The 15,955-nt window shown below is 36.9% G+C and overlaps 1 protein-coding gene across 5 annotated transcripts in view; it reads right to left on the bottom strand.

The window, feature by feature from the left end:
* Positions 1-5,736: 5,736 nt before the first annotated feature.
* The window catches only part of MACO1 (macoilin 1), a 53,553-nt gene continuing 43,334 nt past the window's right edge, over positions 5,737-15,955 (bottom strand). For all 5 annotated transcript variants that reach the window (XM_038377662.2, XM_043506052.1, XM_043506054.1 and 2 more), the window contains 4 exons: positions 14,858-15,040; positions 11,405-11,525; positions 9,014-9,188; positions 5,737-7,634 (listed from right to left, as the gene is read on the bottom strand). In XM_038377662.2, the coding sequence (XP_038233590.1) occupies positions 7,432-7,634; positions 9,014-9,188; positions 11,405-11,525; positions 14,858-15,040 (682 nt within the window). In that variant the 3' untranslated portion in view covers positions 5,737-7,431. The remainder of the gene's footprint in view (positions 7,635-9,013; positions 9,189-11,404; positions 11,526-14,857; positions 15,041-15,955) is intronic.

Raw genomic sequence — 15,955 nt, 5'->3', positions numbered from 1 at the left:
TGCAGTAGAGAAGCCAGGAGTGTGAGCAGATGTAGATCACTCCCATAAATGCCAATAAAACCATCATACAAGAACTGTGTGTATTTTTAATGCTATGGAGACTATTTTTCAATTGTTTTAAAAAATATATCTGTACTTTGTCTGCTCCACCTTGAAAGCTGATTATCTTCATTAGCATGAGTCCAACTGTACAGATCTTAAAGGAAGAAAATTAATTAACCATGACAAATGTTTGAAATGGGCTAAAATAGCTTTTCTGTACAAGTAAATACAATTAAACTCAATTATCCCTCAAAGCTAGAGAAAGTGCTGTATCCCATTGCAAATGGAGGAGATTCCCAGCTCCTTTCCACCTGTTTCTAACCCTCATGATGCATGAGCTATTGGGCCTTTAAACTAGTCACTGATCCCAGATTAAATATTGCCCATTTGCACTTCTGAACAGTAACTTCCTTCTGGGGAGGGGGCCACATTTTTATGGAAACAGCATTAAGGCTGGCAGGTTTCAAAATAGCAGCAGCTCTTTGAAAGCTCCCTGTGATTAGGGGTTTGTAATGCTACAAGTTGAGGGCGATAGATAATGGGCAGAATGCAGCTGAAAAGGGCAGAGGTGCAAAATAAATGTATTTATCATATGGATACTAGCACTATATATGGGAGACTCGTTTGAAATTCGTCAGACATATATACAGCAATATAGTTACCTGCATCGATAGTAAGCTTCAAACAAGAATCTACATTTGCTTCCGTTGCTTTAAAAGAAAGCTTCTGAATATACCGTGGGAAGCAGTTTTTAAATCAGTACATAGCCGCATTCATAAAGGAAAGTGTACTTATAACAAAAATATAATCCATACACAAATCAAGGCATGTGTGCATGCCTGTACTGAATTTGACACTCCATCACATCAAAAGTTTCCGAGAAATAAAATTTTGAGATGCCTATTTAAAAAAAAAAAAAAGGAGTTTTAAAAATATTTTAGCTATTGAATAAATGTTCATGTTTCACATTTTAATCAGACCGTCTAGTCTACCATAGGTGTCATGGGCCCTCTTGTGGTTATTTCTGCAAAAAGTACATTTCCTTTCTGCAACTTTAAATTTCCAGTAAAATCCCAGGTTGTTTCCATGATACATGATAATTAGAGATAGATATGAACGGCTACATTTAGATCCCGGATCCAAATTTACTCTAAGTTCAGAGATGTTCAGATCTGGGGTTTTCGTTTGCACTAATCTCCGATAGCCAACTACTACTACTAAGAGCTTCTATAACATTTTTCATCAGAATATCTCAGTGTTTTACAGACAACTAAGCCTCACAATACCCTGATAAGGTAGAGCAGTATTAGACTCATTTTACAGATAGGGAAACTGAAGCAGAGAGTTTAAGTGACCTGACCTAGGACTCACAGAGAGTCAGAAGGGAACACAGGAGTCCTGAATCCCCACAGTTGGCTATAACCACTAGGCACACAGTCCTTTAATATCAAGATCAATTTCAACTTTTCCCAAAAGCAGTGACTCTCTAAAACACAGGGTACAAAACCAAACATTATAAAGACGTCTCCTTTTCCTCCTTCCATCTTCGAAAATGTGTGTGGGTCCAACTGGACAGGAGAGCTCACTGAAGCGAGATCTACAGGTAAATTTATCCTGCTCTTACTTCTGCTTAGTCTTGACCCTTCAAAATTGGATAAGCAATTAGATATTGGTTGGGATTAAGTCCAAGTAGAATACCCTTCCTTCCCACTGAAATAATCTACGAATTCCCATGGAAGAAACAGTTTGAGTAAAAGTATTAGAGTTCCATACTGTAGCTGTATGCTCTAAATGTTGAATGTTCACTGGATGTATCAACATTTTCTGAAAGCAAAAGCTTTCTTTACTAATGGGAATAAATCTCTGTAAGGTGTTCTATCTAGTCAATTTGGTAAGCTCTTTGATATCTGCAATTACAAGCAGACTTTAAAAGTCTTTTAATGATAAAATTGTTTGCAACCATTCTATATTGCATTAATTCTTTTGGAGGAGAATCTAAGCAGAAACAAAGCTATTTAGAAGGAATTATAGATCAGCAAATGCTTGGAAAATTAAGATGCACCTGAAGAATCTAAAAAAATTAGAAAGACCGCCTGAAAAGAAGAGCATAAAGAGATCAATTGTTTAATTAAGATTATTGAAAATTAGGACACAGTAGCAAATATGGCAGAAAATACAGTCCAGTTTAAGGCAGCAATTATAAAAAGAATGGGAGGTTTTGAAAGTACTAATTAATGTACTTGTAAGAATCCCTTTGCTTCATTATGGTGTCGAAGGAGATGATCTGGTGAATTTGAAAGACTTCCCAGACATTTGCCATAGGAAACATAATAACTGGATTTTGTCCCAATGGCCTGCCAGACATTTTCCATAGGAACCACCAGAATTGGACTTTGTCCCAATAGACTGATACTCAGGAGAAAGCACAAGAGAATTAATCTGGGTCTTTCTGTGAGACCAAGGCAGCTGATCATGTCAAAGTTGGTTTGTTGGGTAAGAAAGATATGTTTATTAGACAAAAGAGGCTTAGGTTTATACTTCAGGGGTACTACATGAAAACCTGAATTCATGGTAAAAAAAATAATATTCTTGGAGCATTTCCAGATACCTAAGGGGAAAAGAAAGCATCTATCTACCTGAAGCTTTTATTGTGTAACAGAGCCATCATTATCCAAACACAGATAAATTCTAGGGGAAATAACTATTTTAATTATACAAGGATCGTAGACCCAATTTAAAGAGAAAAGGAATTTTCTGTAAGCAGTAATGAGGATTTACTGAACATGACAACATGCCCCTATAACTGAGTCCAAGTTTCACACACATGGAAAATTATATACAAATGAGCCACTTAACTTCCAATTTGATTGGAAAGAGTTCTCTCCTTCCCCCCCCCTTTATTAGAAATGATTTGCTTGAATGCTTTTGTGTATTGCTACAGCATATTATAGCAGCTCTGATTCAATTAAGATATAAGACATCTCAGATTCCCTTTTTGTAATCTATTATACATTAATTAGTATTACAATTTGCTTAAGTTCTCTTTTTTTTTGGCTTTGATTCTAGAAATAGGAATAAAAACGTAAGTGCAGTCAAAGGAAAAGAGCACACTAGGCAAGAAGCACTTCTATGTGATAAACTCTGACACCGTTTTGATAATGAACTTCATGACTATGACTAGCAGGTATGAACCTACTGCTGAAGGTATGAAGCTACATGCTACCAGACTATGCCACTGGAATGCTGGCAGTATGCAAACCCCTATGGGCGATGTCAAATGAGGTGGGTTTTCTGGGTGTAAGAACCTCTTCCACCCCATAGTGGCTCCCTATAAAGTTTAAGGGTACTAGTCCTCATCTTGGAAAGTCTCATTCTCCATGGCAATCAAAATAAAGTAATAATAAAAGACGCTACAGTATTGGATACAGGAACCTTGGATTAAACTCTGAGGCCAGTGGAAGGCCTTCTGTGGAACTCCTTACTAATTGAGATCTGAATGAGCCCAACTCTCGTCACCTTGAAGCGAAAAGCCCCATCTCTGCAAACACCTTTCACCAACAGTGGCAAATATAGGACAGCCAGCTGCCAGAGATGGCCAACTACAATCCCACTGAAGAAAGCAGTTTAATGAGGAATGGTTGGAAAGTATGGTCCTTTTGGCTTTAAAAACTGTCTTATACATAGATATTAATAAAAAGAAAAGGAGTACCCGTGGCACCTTAGAGGCTAACAAATTTATTAGAGCATCTAATGCTCTAATAAATTTGTTAGTCTCTAAGGTGCCACGGGCACTCCTTTTCTTTTTGCGAATACAGACTAACACGGCTGCTACTCTGAAACCTGTCGTAGATATTAATGTGACCGGCCCCTTAGAATGGCCCAGATCAAGTTTCAGAGACTAAGCAACTTTCCAACCTGCTCTGACCATCAGAAGAAACATCAGTTTTTTAACATTAAATATTTTCATGAGGCACCGACATTAAGTTGGGTAGATTGCTTATAGCCACACACGGAGGTTCCATACTGCCGGGTTCACAAATTAAGTCCCATTTTCAGCGGCCCATAAATGGTGGCTCAGCTGAATCAACAGCTTTTATTCCTCAAACTCCTCAAGGTTAGCTGTTTAAGGCAGTAAGCCGGAATTCATTATGTCTGGCTCCAGAAAGAGAGTTTTAAAAAGGAGCTAAAATTTATCCTAATAAAATGAGTGCAATGGCATCTATGAATCAAGAAGGATAATTTCTTTCAATATGCAGTATAAAATTATGTATTTTGTTCAGATTTCATTTAAAAATTCAATCAATGAGGTACTCATCCAGTCCTGAAGTACTTAATTAAATGTTACAAATAAGGTTGTTAGTGATTCTTTCTTCACATGATTTGGTTTCCAAGTACAGGTAAAGTTTTGTTTGGAAGTGGTTAGTGGTTTTGGGAGAAATATTACATTTTACTTTAGCAGATCTCTTTAGATTTATTTACCAAGTGCTATTTCCGACTGACTTGTTAGAATCTAAGCCCCTTCTCTAGTCTTAGTTTCTTAAATCCACTGTACATTAGTCTTATAAATACCATTTACGATCAACCATTAAGATATTCTCCACTTCAAGCAGTTAAATATTTACAGCTCAAAGGTTGGTCAATGTAAGTTTTGACGGTTTAAATGATCTCATTCCACTCATACCACTTATCTTGGTTAAATAGTATAGCTGGCAGACTTCCGCAAACAATTTCACCTTTCTTAAGTAATTATTTTAATTGGAATGCAAATTATCCTTCCCAATCATCCAGAGGGAGATAGTGGAGAATCCATCTTCCACTGCAGTGCAATGTGATTTTTATCACCACAAGTTTATCTAGAGTATATTTATAAGCTTCTTTTCTTTGCACACTTTGGCAGAAAAAGCCCTAAAGGAATGAGGTATCCCCTGTCATATGAAAAGGAAAATGGATCAGAATCTCCCCCAGGAATAAGGGGTGGGTGTACTGGCATTGCAGAATGTAAAGGACCAAGGCAAGTCTCTCTGAGGAGGCCTAAATGCTGAGAATCAAAATGGGACGAAGAACAGGAGCTCAAAGTTTGAGGGGCCTAAAAAGAATTTCCAAACTAGGATCACCTACCGCAGCAGCCAAAATGAGAAGATGTACTAGACAGACAGCTGGCTTTCCTAAAAGAAACTAACAAAGGCAGATGAAGAGGTCTCAATATAGAAGAAACTAGCCTATGGGTGAAAGCAACTGAAGATCCAATAGCAAAGGACTCCCCTCAAGCAGATAGAGCCAGAAGCTGGGGGGTTGGTTGTCTTTCATATCTTGTCCTAGACAAGCATGATGGTTATACTTCAAAGTTTTCTCCATGTGTTTGATGTCAGAGAAGGAAAAGGACTATAATGGCAAGGGGTTGGATCTGTCACCCAACCTCACAGAACATGTTGTTTTGATTCTAAAGAGACAATGGTAAAAAAGCCTCCACACACAGAAACGATATACTGGGTTTATACGGCCTATCAGGATATAAGAAACTTATGCTCTTCTTTCTGCTTTATAAGAGTGAAGTCATACTGCACAGATGAATTCTTACCTGGAGTAGCAGAGAAATAATGTGCAAAAAGATTAGTTACCAATTTTAGATAATTCTTTAAACAAAATGAACCTCTCATATCCGGCTAATCAGGTCAGTTAAAAAGGCAAAGTTTGTTTTTTTTTATCTGCAAGAAAATGTTTATTCTTTGTAAACCCCACAGAAAAAATAATGCAGCCAAGACCAAGTATTTAACGAAAGTAGTGCCAGAAAGGCAGCAAAATGGGGGAACCTCAACACAAAAAAATCAGTGACAATATTTCATGTTTTGCACAAAGATGAAAAACCTATGACATTTCTGAGTAACACTTTCATGGTGACAATTACACAAGATGATTCAAAAATGCAAATGACAGCAACATGCACACCTGGCTAAAGCTAGAAGTTTTATCCCAAAAGAATAACTGTGATTAAAATGATGAATCTTTAATACTTCTATTGGATTTATTTTCTTGTCCTACTTCATTTTTTAAATGAGGCATACATGCCAATTAACATGAAACCTTTATTTATTTATTTATTTATTTTTTTAAAAGAAGAACTTTGTCCTTCCAGAGTCCACTGCAGGTTTGCAAAATCATAATGTTTGGTTTGTAATTTTGCTAGTTTTCCCAATACAATTTTGCTTCCCCCCCACCATCTTAAACCCTTCAGAAGTTGCCAGGGTAAACACTTTCTACCAATGTATAATATACATTTTTACTTTAATCTTTGTGCAATTTATGAGTTGCTTTTAAAAACCTCTTTAAAACTCCTTGGCACAACAGCTGAGAAATATTCAGCTCCATTTAAATTGTCAAATACAAGATGTTGTAAATATAAATTACAGCTGAATAAAATAAAAAAACCCCCCAGAACTGCAGATTTATTAGCCAGCTTTGCAGTCTCTTGTATACAATACATTGCACAATTCTGCCTTCACAATAACGCTTCCTGTATTAATATTGTGCCTTCTTGGATGTATTACAATCAAGGCAAGTTACAGAACACTGCTGATTTTGTATCAAAATAAACAGAAGATGTAACCATGGTTTTTAATGAACATCCAAATTACCATGAACAATTTGCAGTAGACTCTGTAATGAGCTTGATATATAAACTAGATGACAGGGAAGGGGGAAAAAATAGTTTAACTATCAAGTTTCCTCTTGAAATGTCTTCTCCCAAGGCACTGTGAACAAGACTGTTAGCAATTCTCAATGACTAAAAACACCAATGGGAATATTTATATTTCACACAACCACCGTCACATTATCTATTCTCATTACTTATTCTTTCCCTTAAATGATGCCCCTTAAATTTGTTTGGTCCTTTGAGGGGTAATCAAATTATTTTCTGCAACATGACATACCTTTATTTAATAAACCTATAAATCAAAGCTTTGTTAGATTTAACCCTTTTACTCTAAAAACTAAAGAATTTTCATCATTATCCCTTATGACTCTGATTTGCAATTTTAGCTTGATTATTAAAAAAAAGAAAGGGTTCAGAATCAAGCAAAGCCCTGTGTTTTTCAAGAGGAAACCATGCAAGATACATAACAAGGCAAAATCGGCTACTTGAAAACCAAGAGTTGTTTTTAATGCATTGGCCAAGAAAAATAAATCGCAAAGTTCTGTGAGGTTTTCTAAAAATTTACAAGAAAAAACAATGGGCAGTTCTAGTCAAATATTGATGTTCTTTTTTCCCCCCTTTCTGTTTTAAATGACAAATACAGTCTCACACAATACAATTTCATCTTGACTGCAAGAGATATTCCTGTGCGATGCCTTCGGTCTGACAAAATTGTTGGGCAAAAAGAAAGCTGGCATTCATTTTTTCAAGGGTTGATAAACGGAGGCATTGGGATCAAGTCCAGAAGGGCTGGTCTCCACAAATTTGGAAGAGTAATGTGGGGAAACAGGACTCAGGGTGCTGGTGGCTGCATTGTATGTTATGCTGGGCATCACTGCCATAACTTCTGCTATCCTCTGTTTTAGGTCCTTGATTTCCTGGTCTTTTTGAATGATTTGCCCTGGAACAGCAAAGAGTGTCACTTAGAACAAGCAGCACACTTTCATCCACCACTTGCATCCCACAGACGATAGTTTGAGAAAAGCGGAGAGAGAAACTGACTAAGCAAAACAATCAAAGGAAATTCAGGGTTCTAACACCATCCTGGCAACCCATACATATACTGGATTTATTAAAATTGAACAAAAGTTAATGTCAAGTTGTACTCCTCCATAACGACGGTGAGAGTTTAAACTATTAGAATTCAGTAGCAGAAATAATCTTTCAGCACAACGTTATTATCTTGATGTCCACACTTTCTCAGTTTGCCCTTCACTAGCACGCAGATGGAAAAACGAAACGTGAAGATATTGTTTTTCCTATTTTAAGTGTAGAATATGTTTATGCATCCTTGCAAGACCATGCTGACTATTTATAAGCCCAGGCAAAAAATAACCCCACAATGACTGAAACCTAACAAGTATCTACCTTACTAGTATAAAAAAAATAAATTGCTGTAGGCAAGTAAACTTCTGTAAGGATGCTCTGATGAATATTAAATGGAAAATCCAATTCATTTTTCTTCCTTGTTTGCACAGCAGAGACAAGTAGATATTAGCACAGGTCTGGCAATGGGTTGGTTAGTTAATATGTTTTGCTCCCTCTTCTGGCTGCAGTGGCAGACTACAACAGTGCACACATCCTAAAAACACTGTGTTCTTTCCCACTCCTCAAAGATATCATGGTGGGTTTTTTTTCTTCTTTTTAAATAATTAGAGAATATTTGCCACACAGTTATTAAAATATTATGGTAATTAAGATATGAGAATTGGGTATTAAAGTATTTGACACAATTCTTTTAACTTTTACCTTCTAACTTTTTTTTTTTATGAGACACAAGGTGGATGAGCTATCTTTTATTGCACCATCTTCCGTTCTTGAGAGAGAGCAGCTTTCGAACCACACTGAGCTCTTCATCAGGTTTGGGTAATGACTTCTTTCCCAGACCTGAAGAAGAGCTCTGTGTGGCTCGAAAGCTCGTCTCTCTCACCAATGGAAGTTGCTCCAATAAAAGATATTAGCTCACCCACCTTGTCTCTCTAAGTATCCTGGGACTGACACGACTACGACTACAACTATACTGCAAATAACTTTTTTTGAAGCTTTTTGTTGCTCTGGTTAGAGAGATTTCTACAGTATGAGGAACGTATGCATTCAGATATAATTAACTCACACCAATAACAGAGGATTTTATTGTCTTTGATTCAACAGTAGGGGCAAATGAGGTGAATCCTTTAGGACATCTAATTCATCCCTACACATAGGACAGGGTTATCCCTACAGTATATTTTTTACTGTTTCAGTTAATAGTAGTAGGTGAATAAAACTACTGTACTTTACCTTGGGCTATCTCAAGCTGCCGTTTTGCATCTCCTAATGCAGAGAACAGATCCAACTTAATTCTTGTCTCTGCACTTAGGCTGTTCTCTAAGTGCTGTGTTTTATCTTGCATGGCTGAAAGTGCTGACATTAACACCTCAGTATCCTTCTCATTTTCCTTGTATTTCCGCAGTTCCTGCAGAAGTAATTAAGACAAAAACATCAGTCGTGGACTTTAAGCATGAGATGTATAGACAGGTCTTTCTTTTTTCCCCCTTAGCACACCACCGGGCCTAATATGCTGTCAAATGGTAGTTAATTATTGCATGTGATATTACAGTACCCTTAATTACATGTGGCTTTGTACAAGTGAATAAGAATACTGTACAAACACAACGCAAAGATGTGAGAAAAACCCATTTACTCTCCCCACCCAACCCCTCAGCTCTATGTTACTGCAATCTTTGCTCTCTCTGGAGCTCATCACCAGCCTTGGAGTGCCAGCTGGGGAAGTAGGAGTTGCTCACTGTGGAACATGAACAATTGAGGTTTGGGATGAGGAAACAGAACCCCAAAATTTGAATTTTATATAAAGAACTTTAGATTGTTATCTGAACTGATGTAGATAAATGGACAACAAAAGATCTGCTCCCACTGTATACCGTTTAAAAGAGTGGTTCTCAACCAGGGATACATGTACCCCTGGAGACACACAGAGGTCTTCCAGGGGATACATCAACTCATCTAGATATTTGCCTAGTTTTACAACTGACTAGCAAAGTCAGTACAAACTAAAATTGTATACAGACAATAACTTGTTTATACTGCTCTGTATACTATACACTGAAATGTAAGTACAATATTTATATTCCAATTGGTTTATTTTATGATTATATGGTAAAAATAAGAAGGAAAGCAATTTTTCCATAATAGTGTGCTGAGACACTTTTGTATTTTTATGTCTGATTTTGTAAGCAGGTTGTTTTTAAGCGAGGTGAAATTTTGGGGTATAAGACAAATCAGACTCCTGAAAGGGGTACAGTAGTCTGAAAAGGTTGAAAACCTATGGTTTAAAGTGACAATGAGTAAATGTTACACACTGAGCTATTACAGTTGCTCAGGAAGAACCAAGATGTAATCACATTTCTAAATTCACCTGGGGACTGTTCTGGGCTTTCTAACTATTTCACAAATCCAGAACTCAATTAAAAGAGAAAAATAATTACTTTGCACAAAGACAACCAACCAATAAGGCTGGAAATACAAATATAAATATTTCACAATTAAAAAAGAAATATTAAAAAACTAGTATTTTTAAAGAGAGAAATGTGTAAAACAAAATATGGAGAAAGGCTCTGCAGAAAAGATATTAATGCGACAACAAAACTTACAGAGAAATAACAGTTTGAAAAACGCAAAAAAAACAAAACCCAGTCATGATTGGTAATGACTGCTAATTTTTCAAAACAAACAAACATTCTTGTAAAACAGACTGTGCTTGTTTTCAGAATACCTATTTTGGAAATCCCATGGAAAGCTGGGATGTACATGTGCTATTTGTAAAAAGCTCACAGTCAGATCATGAAGATTAAAAAACATGTCAGAAGACAGTACACAGTAAAAAAAATATCCACATATCAAAGTTAAGGATCTGACAAACAAATTCTCAGTTCACTATCTGACTGTGCCCTTAGAAGCATGTGTTTTAAAGGGAAAAAAAATCTCACTCATTTGAACTTTTTTACCCACTCTTGTTACAAGCAAGATAAGTGTGATAATTTAAGATAATTTTAACAAAAATTAAAGAAAAAGATATTTCAGTTTTACTTTGGCTGTACTGTGTCTAATCAATGCAGTTTCACTGCTTCCCTCTATAATCAGTTTCTGTGGGATTTTCAAGCAGCAACAGGGGAGACGAAAACATTTAAAAAAATGGGAAACCATTGACTGCAAAACAGAAATACCAGGTAGGTTCAAGGACAGATGCAGCCTCAGACTCTGCTTTTGAAGTTTTTTAAAACTAGGTTGATTTCAATCTGTTCCTTTCAACTTTTCCACTTTTACCAAACATTATTTAATCGTAGTAAGAACCTTATTCCTTATCAGGGAAGAGGAATCTTACAAGGGCTTCTGGGTTGGCAACGTGTTCCTAGATAGGGGCAAGCAGGGTTAGAATTCTGAGTTAACTTATCTGGATCAGCTAGTTTAGGGGGAAAAAAACCTACAAGTAAACAAGGTGGTGAGGAGGTAAGAAACTATTAATCTTCCTCACCCCGAAACCCTAATGTTAGATGTGCACAACACATCTGAAGGGCTCAATTGTGCCAAAAGTCTCCTAGGAAGGTCCACCAATTTAACTGAGGGTTGAAGCACTCAACAGATTGCAGGTCTGAGCCCTGAGTGCCTTATTACCTGAACTTTCATTTCTAGTTCTCGTATCTGGTCTTCTTTCAGCTTTATATCAATTGTTAGCTTCTTGCATTCTGTCTCCAGCTCTCTGATACGATTCCGTAAAGTTTCAGTGCATTCTCCTCTGTGAAGGAAGTGTTATCAGAAAAGAGAGTGAAACAAAAATGACTTATATTATTGTCCCTGAAAGATTCAGATCAGCCTAGTTACTGTGAATATTCCTGAATAAAATGAGAAAGGAGAATAATATTTTTTTTAAAATGAGAGAATTTCCCTTATGAAGTTAAGACAAAAGGATGCAAAAACATTACCCAAGGTTATGCCTTAAACTTTAGGAAGTTTGGGACATTTGTGAGCCATATAGAAAAGAAAAAGCAAGAATTAGTATTTCAGATATTTGGGGGCTCAATGGATTAAAGCCATCCTATGTTTATGCAGTGCCTTTCATTTTGAAGAATCCCAAAATGCTTTCCAATTATTTATCTATAGCATCACCAAAATGCAGCCACCTCTGGAATGGAGAGTGGTAACCAGCCAGAGCATGGCACCTTGGGTACAACAGTGGAGGTCTGTGATAGAGAAGAAATTTTTGTCAAGATGCCAGGTCAAATCTTGATTCATATAAAAAGAACTTTAGTGTAGGGCCTTTGTTTTTTAGGTATGCACATAACACAAATAGTACAATGACTCTGCATGAACCTGATCAATGTCAAGCATATACATTATCAGGATTCACGATCTCATGAATTTACTATAGCTGGGTGCTAAGACGCATCACCCAGAACTACATGAGGAAACATTTCCTACTTCCTCCCACTGCTTTTATGCAAAAAATTACATAAACTAAGATTCGATACCGTGACAGATATTTGATTCCCCTCCCACCAAAAAAACGAAGTCAGCTCCCTGCAAATTCCCCCTTTATGTAGAAAAAAAGAAAGGCATGTCAGCTATATTCTACAATATATCATTAACAGGGCTCGTTTTCAAGCCTTAGATATTTTGATTAATGCTCTAGAATCATGAAAAATGTAGACTTTAAAAGTTGTTTCCTAGTATGGCTGAAGAAAAATTACACAGAGGATGCTAATATAACTGCTTTGTTTTAAAATTTTATTTCACCCATTAAAACGTTAGCTTTGTGTTAGGGATGAAAGTCTAAGTTACTGTGAGAAAGATTTTTATGATACCCATTTTCATATGCTTATTCAGCATACAAAGTAATTTATTTCTAGACACTTGAATTCACTAAGACATGTCTACTGGATAGTTACCAGAATGATAAAAAAAAAACAGTTGCTGAAATTTATGATTCTGTTTTATGGTACAAACTAATAATTTTGTGCTAATGGCTCATGTCAGTACCAGAAATTTAAATTAAAGCAAAACTCCCCTTGTGGAGTTCCCCAGATTTGCCTTTGCCTCTAAAAAGTCTCTTGTATCAATGATCTTTCAGGTATACCCAGTTATCCCTGAAGCACTTCATTAACTTCAAGATTCTCCTTGCAGGTAATCTGGTAGACCAGGTGGCCGCCCTCAGAGATGCTATCAATACCATTTCATGACAGCAAATGGTTATATGATACTGTCAGCATCTCCCTTGACAACATAATCCAGTGCTGAGCACAAAAATCTTCAGTGGGCCCTACAGGATCGGGCCCTTAGAGACTAAGTGTGATATCTCAGTGACTCACTCAATTGCCACCAACCCAGAGACCAGAAGTCCCAAGTGATCAAAGATTTACTTTTAGCTCATCTCAAAGAATCTGCCAATATACCGCCACTTCTTTCCTCCCCTTCATCCATCCCTACATGACAGATCACTACAACACATTTTCTATATTTTAAGTGAAGATGGATTAAGCCACGCAATTGCAGTCAATTGCTTTGGCAATTACCCTATTCACACCAAACTTTTCTTGGACATTTAGCAAGCTAGAGGCCAGCTTCAATTTAGCAAGATAGTTCTTCAAAAAACGAATGAGAGCACAAGTAGAGCACCACTGAACCTCTGACCAACGGTGCTTTCTTGAATGTGTGCAATGATTCCCTTTGTAGTATTTTACCTTCAGAAAAAAAGCAATTTCCCAATTAAATACTCTATTAACATATGCCAAAGGTCAATATGTAAATTACTTTTTTACATACAAACCAAGCTCATGTAAGAGTTATAGAAAGATAGTATTCTGCACACCTAACACAAACTAAGATCAAAATAAGTGAAAACATAGTGGGGTTTATGTAAAATATTTTAATTATTTTCAGAATCAATTTACAAAAACAAATATTTTTCCTTTCATAAACTATATAAATCCTAAAACAAAAGAAGTTCTCTTCAAACAAAGAAAATATAGTGATAAGCTAGCAAGTCTGTTATGTTTTGCAACTTAAAGGGGCATCACCAACAAGAAATCTGGTCTATTTAATAATAGCTAAAAAAGTCAGTTTTTACATCCATCATCACACACTACATGTCAAGTCCCCTGGCCATTTTCTGTCACATCACATTTTCCTATTTTTAATCATGTATTTCTCTTCCCTTTTGCTGTGTGAAAGGGCCCACAACTGACAGGACACACTGTATATTCAGAGGAAACTGTAAAAATGCTCACACGAAAGTGCTGTTCAATGCACCATATAAACAAAATGAATAAATCAGGGAAAATATTTTGCCCTTTAATCTTGCAACTGTAGGAATCTTTGGCCCCAATCTTGCAAGTCGCTCTACATGGGTGGACCCCTGTGCCTACATAGAGCCTCACTGATTTTATGCTCTACATATTTGCAGGGATCTGCTGTGCAAACCAGTTGCAGGATTGGGGCCTTAGACATTACTCTTAACTTTAGCCACTGCTGAAAAAAAAAAAAAAAAGCACACAAAGTGAGATCTTTAAGTTGATGGTGTCCCTTTAATATCCATCTGACTCCCTCTCTATCAAAAGACATCTTGCTTTTGTGAGTGGAATAATCTAAAACCTTTTCAGTTTCTACAATCCCAAAGAAAAGGCTATTAAAGCAAAATGTAGGGCAGGTCTACACTATGAGGCTAAGTAAACCTAAGTTACACAACTCCAGCTACGTGAATAACATAGTTGGATTTGACGTACCTTAGGTCGAATTATTGTGGCGTCTACACCGCGCTGGGTCGACGGGAGAAACTCTCCCATTGATAGGCTGACCAGACAGCAAGTGTCAAAAATCGGGACAGGAGGTGGAGGGTAATAGGTGCCTATGTGAGAAAAAGACCCCAAAATCGGGACATCTGGTCACCCTACCCATTGATTTACCTATGCTTCCTGTTCCGGTGGAGTACCGGAGTCGACGGGAGAGCAATCTGCAGTCGATTCAGCGGGTCTTCACTAAACCACTAAAATTGACCCCCCGATGAATCAATCACTGCAGCGTCGATCCACAGTAAGCAGAGACAAGCCCAGAGAATAAAACAGAGGCAAGTACCTGGTAGCAGCAGCAAATGCAACAGCACGTGCAGCTGTTGCTTCTTCCAACTTCTTTCTTTTCTTCTCCTCCATCAATTGCTTTTCTACAAAGCCTCGTGCCTCTTGCTCTGCTTTCAGTTTTTTCTCCAACTGGCTGATAGTTTGCTTGTCTTTTTGTTTCATTTGTACGGCATTATGTAATCTGAGGAGGAATAGGTATATGCTTTTTAAATAGCTTCTGATGCTGAAGATTCACAAGGCAACACCACAATGCTGAGAACTGTCTCCATGGTCTCAGTAGTACACATTGGGCCCTATCTTAAGAGGTACCGTGTGTCTACTGGCAGATCCTGAGCATCCTAAACTCCTATTGGCAGAAGTGCTGGAATAATTTTTATAGTGGGTGTGCTGAAAGCGGAAACCATGTATTTGGTTGTTATTGCTACTTCAATAAAAGGGGTGCTGCCACCATTCTTGTTAATGACAAAATTCCCATTTGCTTGAATAGATGCATGATTGGATCCAATGATACCAGTACAAAAAGGTACTGTGTTTGATTTCATCACCACTGGAAAAAAGAGGAGAATTCTTATTTGACAAATAAAGATAATATCTGTATGGAAAAGCTTTCAGACTTCTAAGAGGCTACTACAAAAGAGAAAGTAAAATGGGTTGTATGACCTTTAAAGCAATCTCTTCAGACATTTCTGTACATATATTTTCAATGTCACTTTAAAAGTGTAAATGGTGAAGACAAAATAAAGCTCTTTAATTCTTTGGAAAACTCATGTAACCTATGTTGCTTGCAAAGAGCTTGAAATACCTTTAAGGTGAGGGCAAGAAATGTTTATATGATGGCCAATTTTGAACTGTATAAAAACTTAACTTCTTGGTTGAGCGTGGTTTTTTTTTTTTTTTAAACTTACTTTATGCTGAAAGACTATTCTAACCTGAGAGGGCACAGCAGGGAAAACAGATTACCAATTTCACCAAGGAAAAAGTTTTGATAGAGAGTTTATAGGAGTTTTAGAAATGTGTCACTTTCAGCTAGAATTGAAAATGATTAGGCTACATTTGGAAAGCCACATTTCCACTTTCTAATAAAACTGCCCTATTA

Source organism: Dermochelys coriacea, chromosome 19 (genome assembly GCF_009764565.3).
Source record: "Dermochelys coriacea isolate rDerCor1 chromosome 19, rDerCor1.pri.v4, whole genome shotgun sequence".
Taxonomy (NCBI): Eukaryota; Metazoa; Chordata; order Testudines; family Dermochelyidae; genus Dermochelys; species Dermochelys coriacea.
Note: the sequence above shows the minus strand (reverse complement) of the source record. Positions and strands in the feature narration are given on the sequence as shown.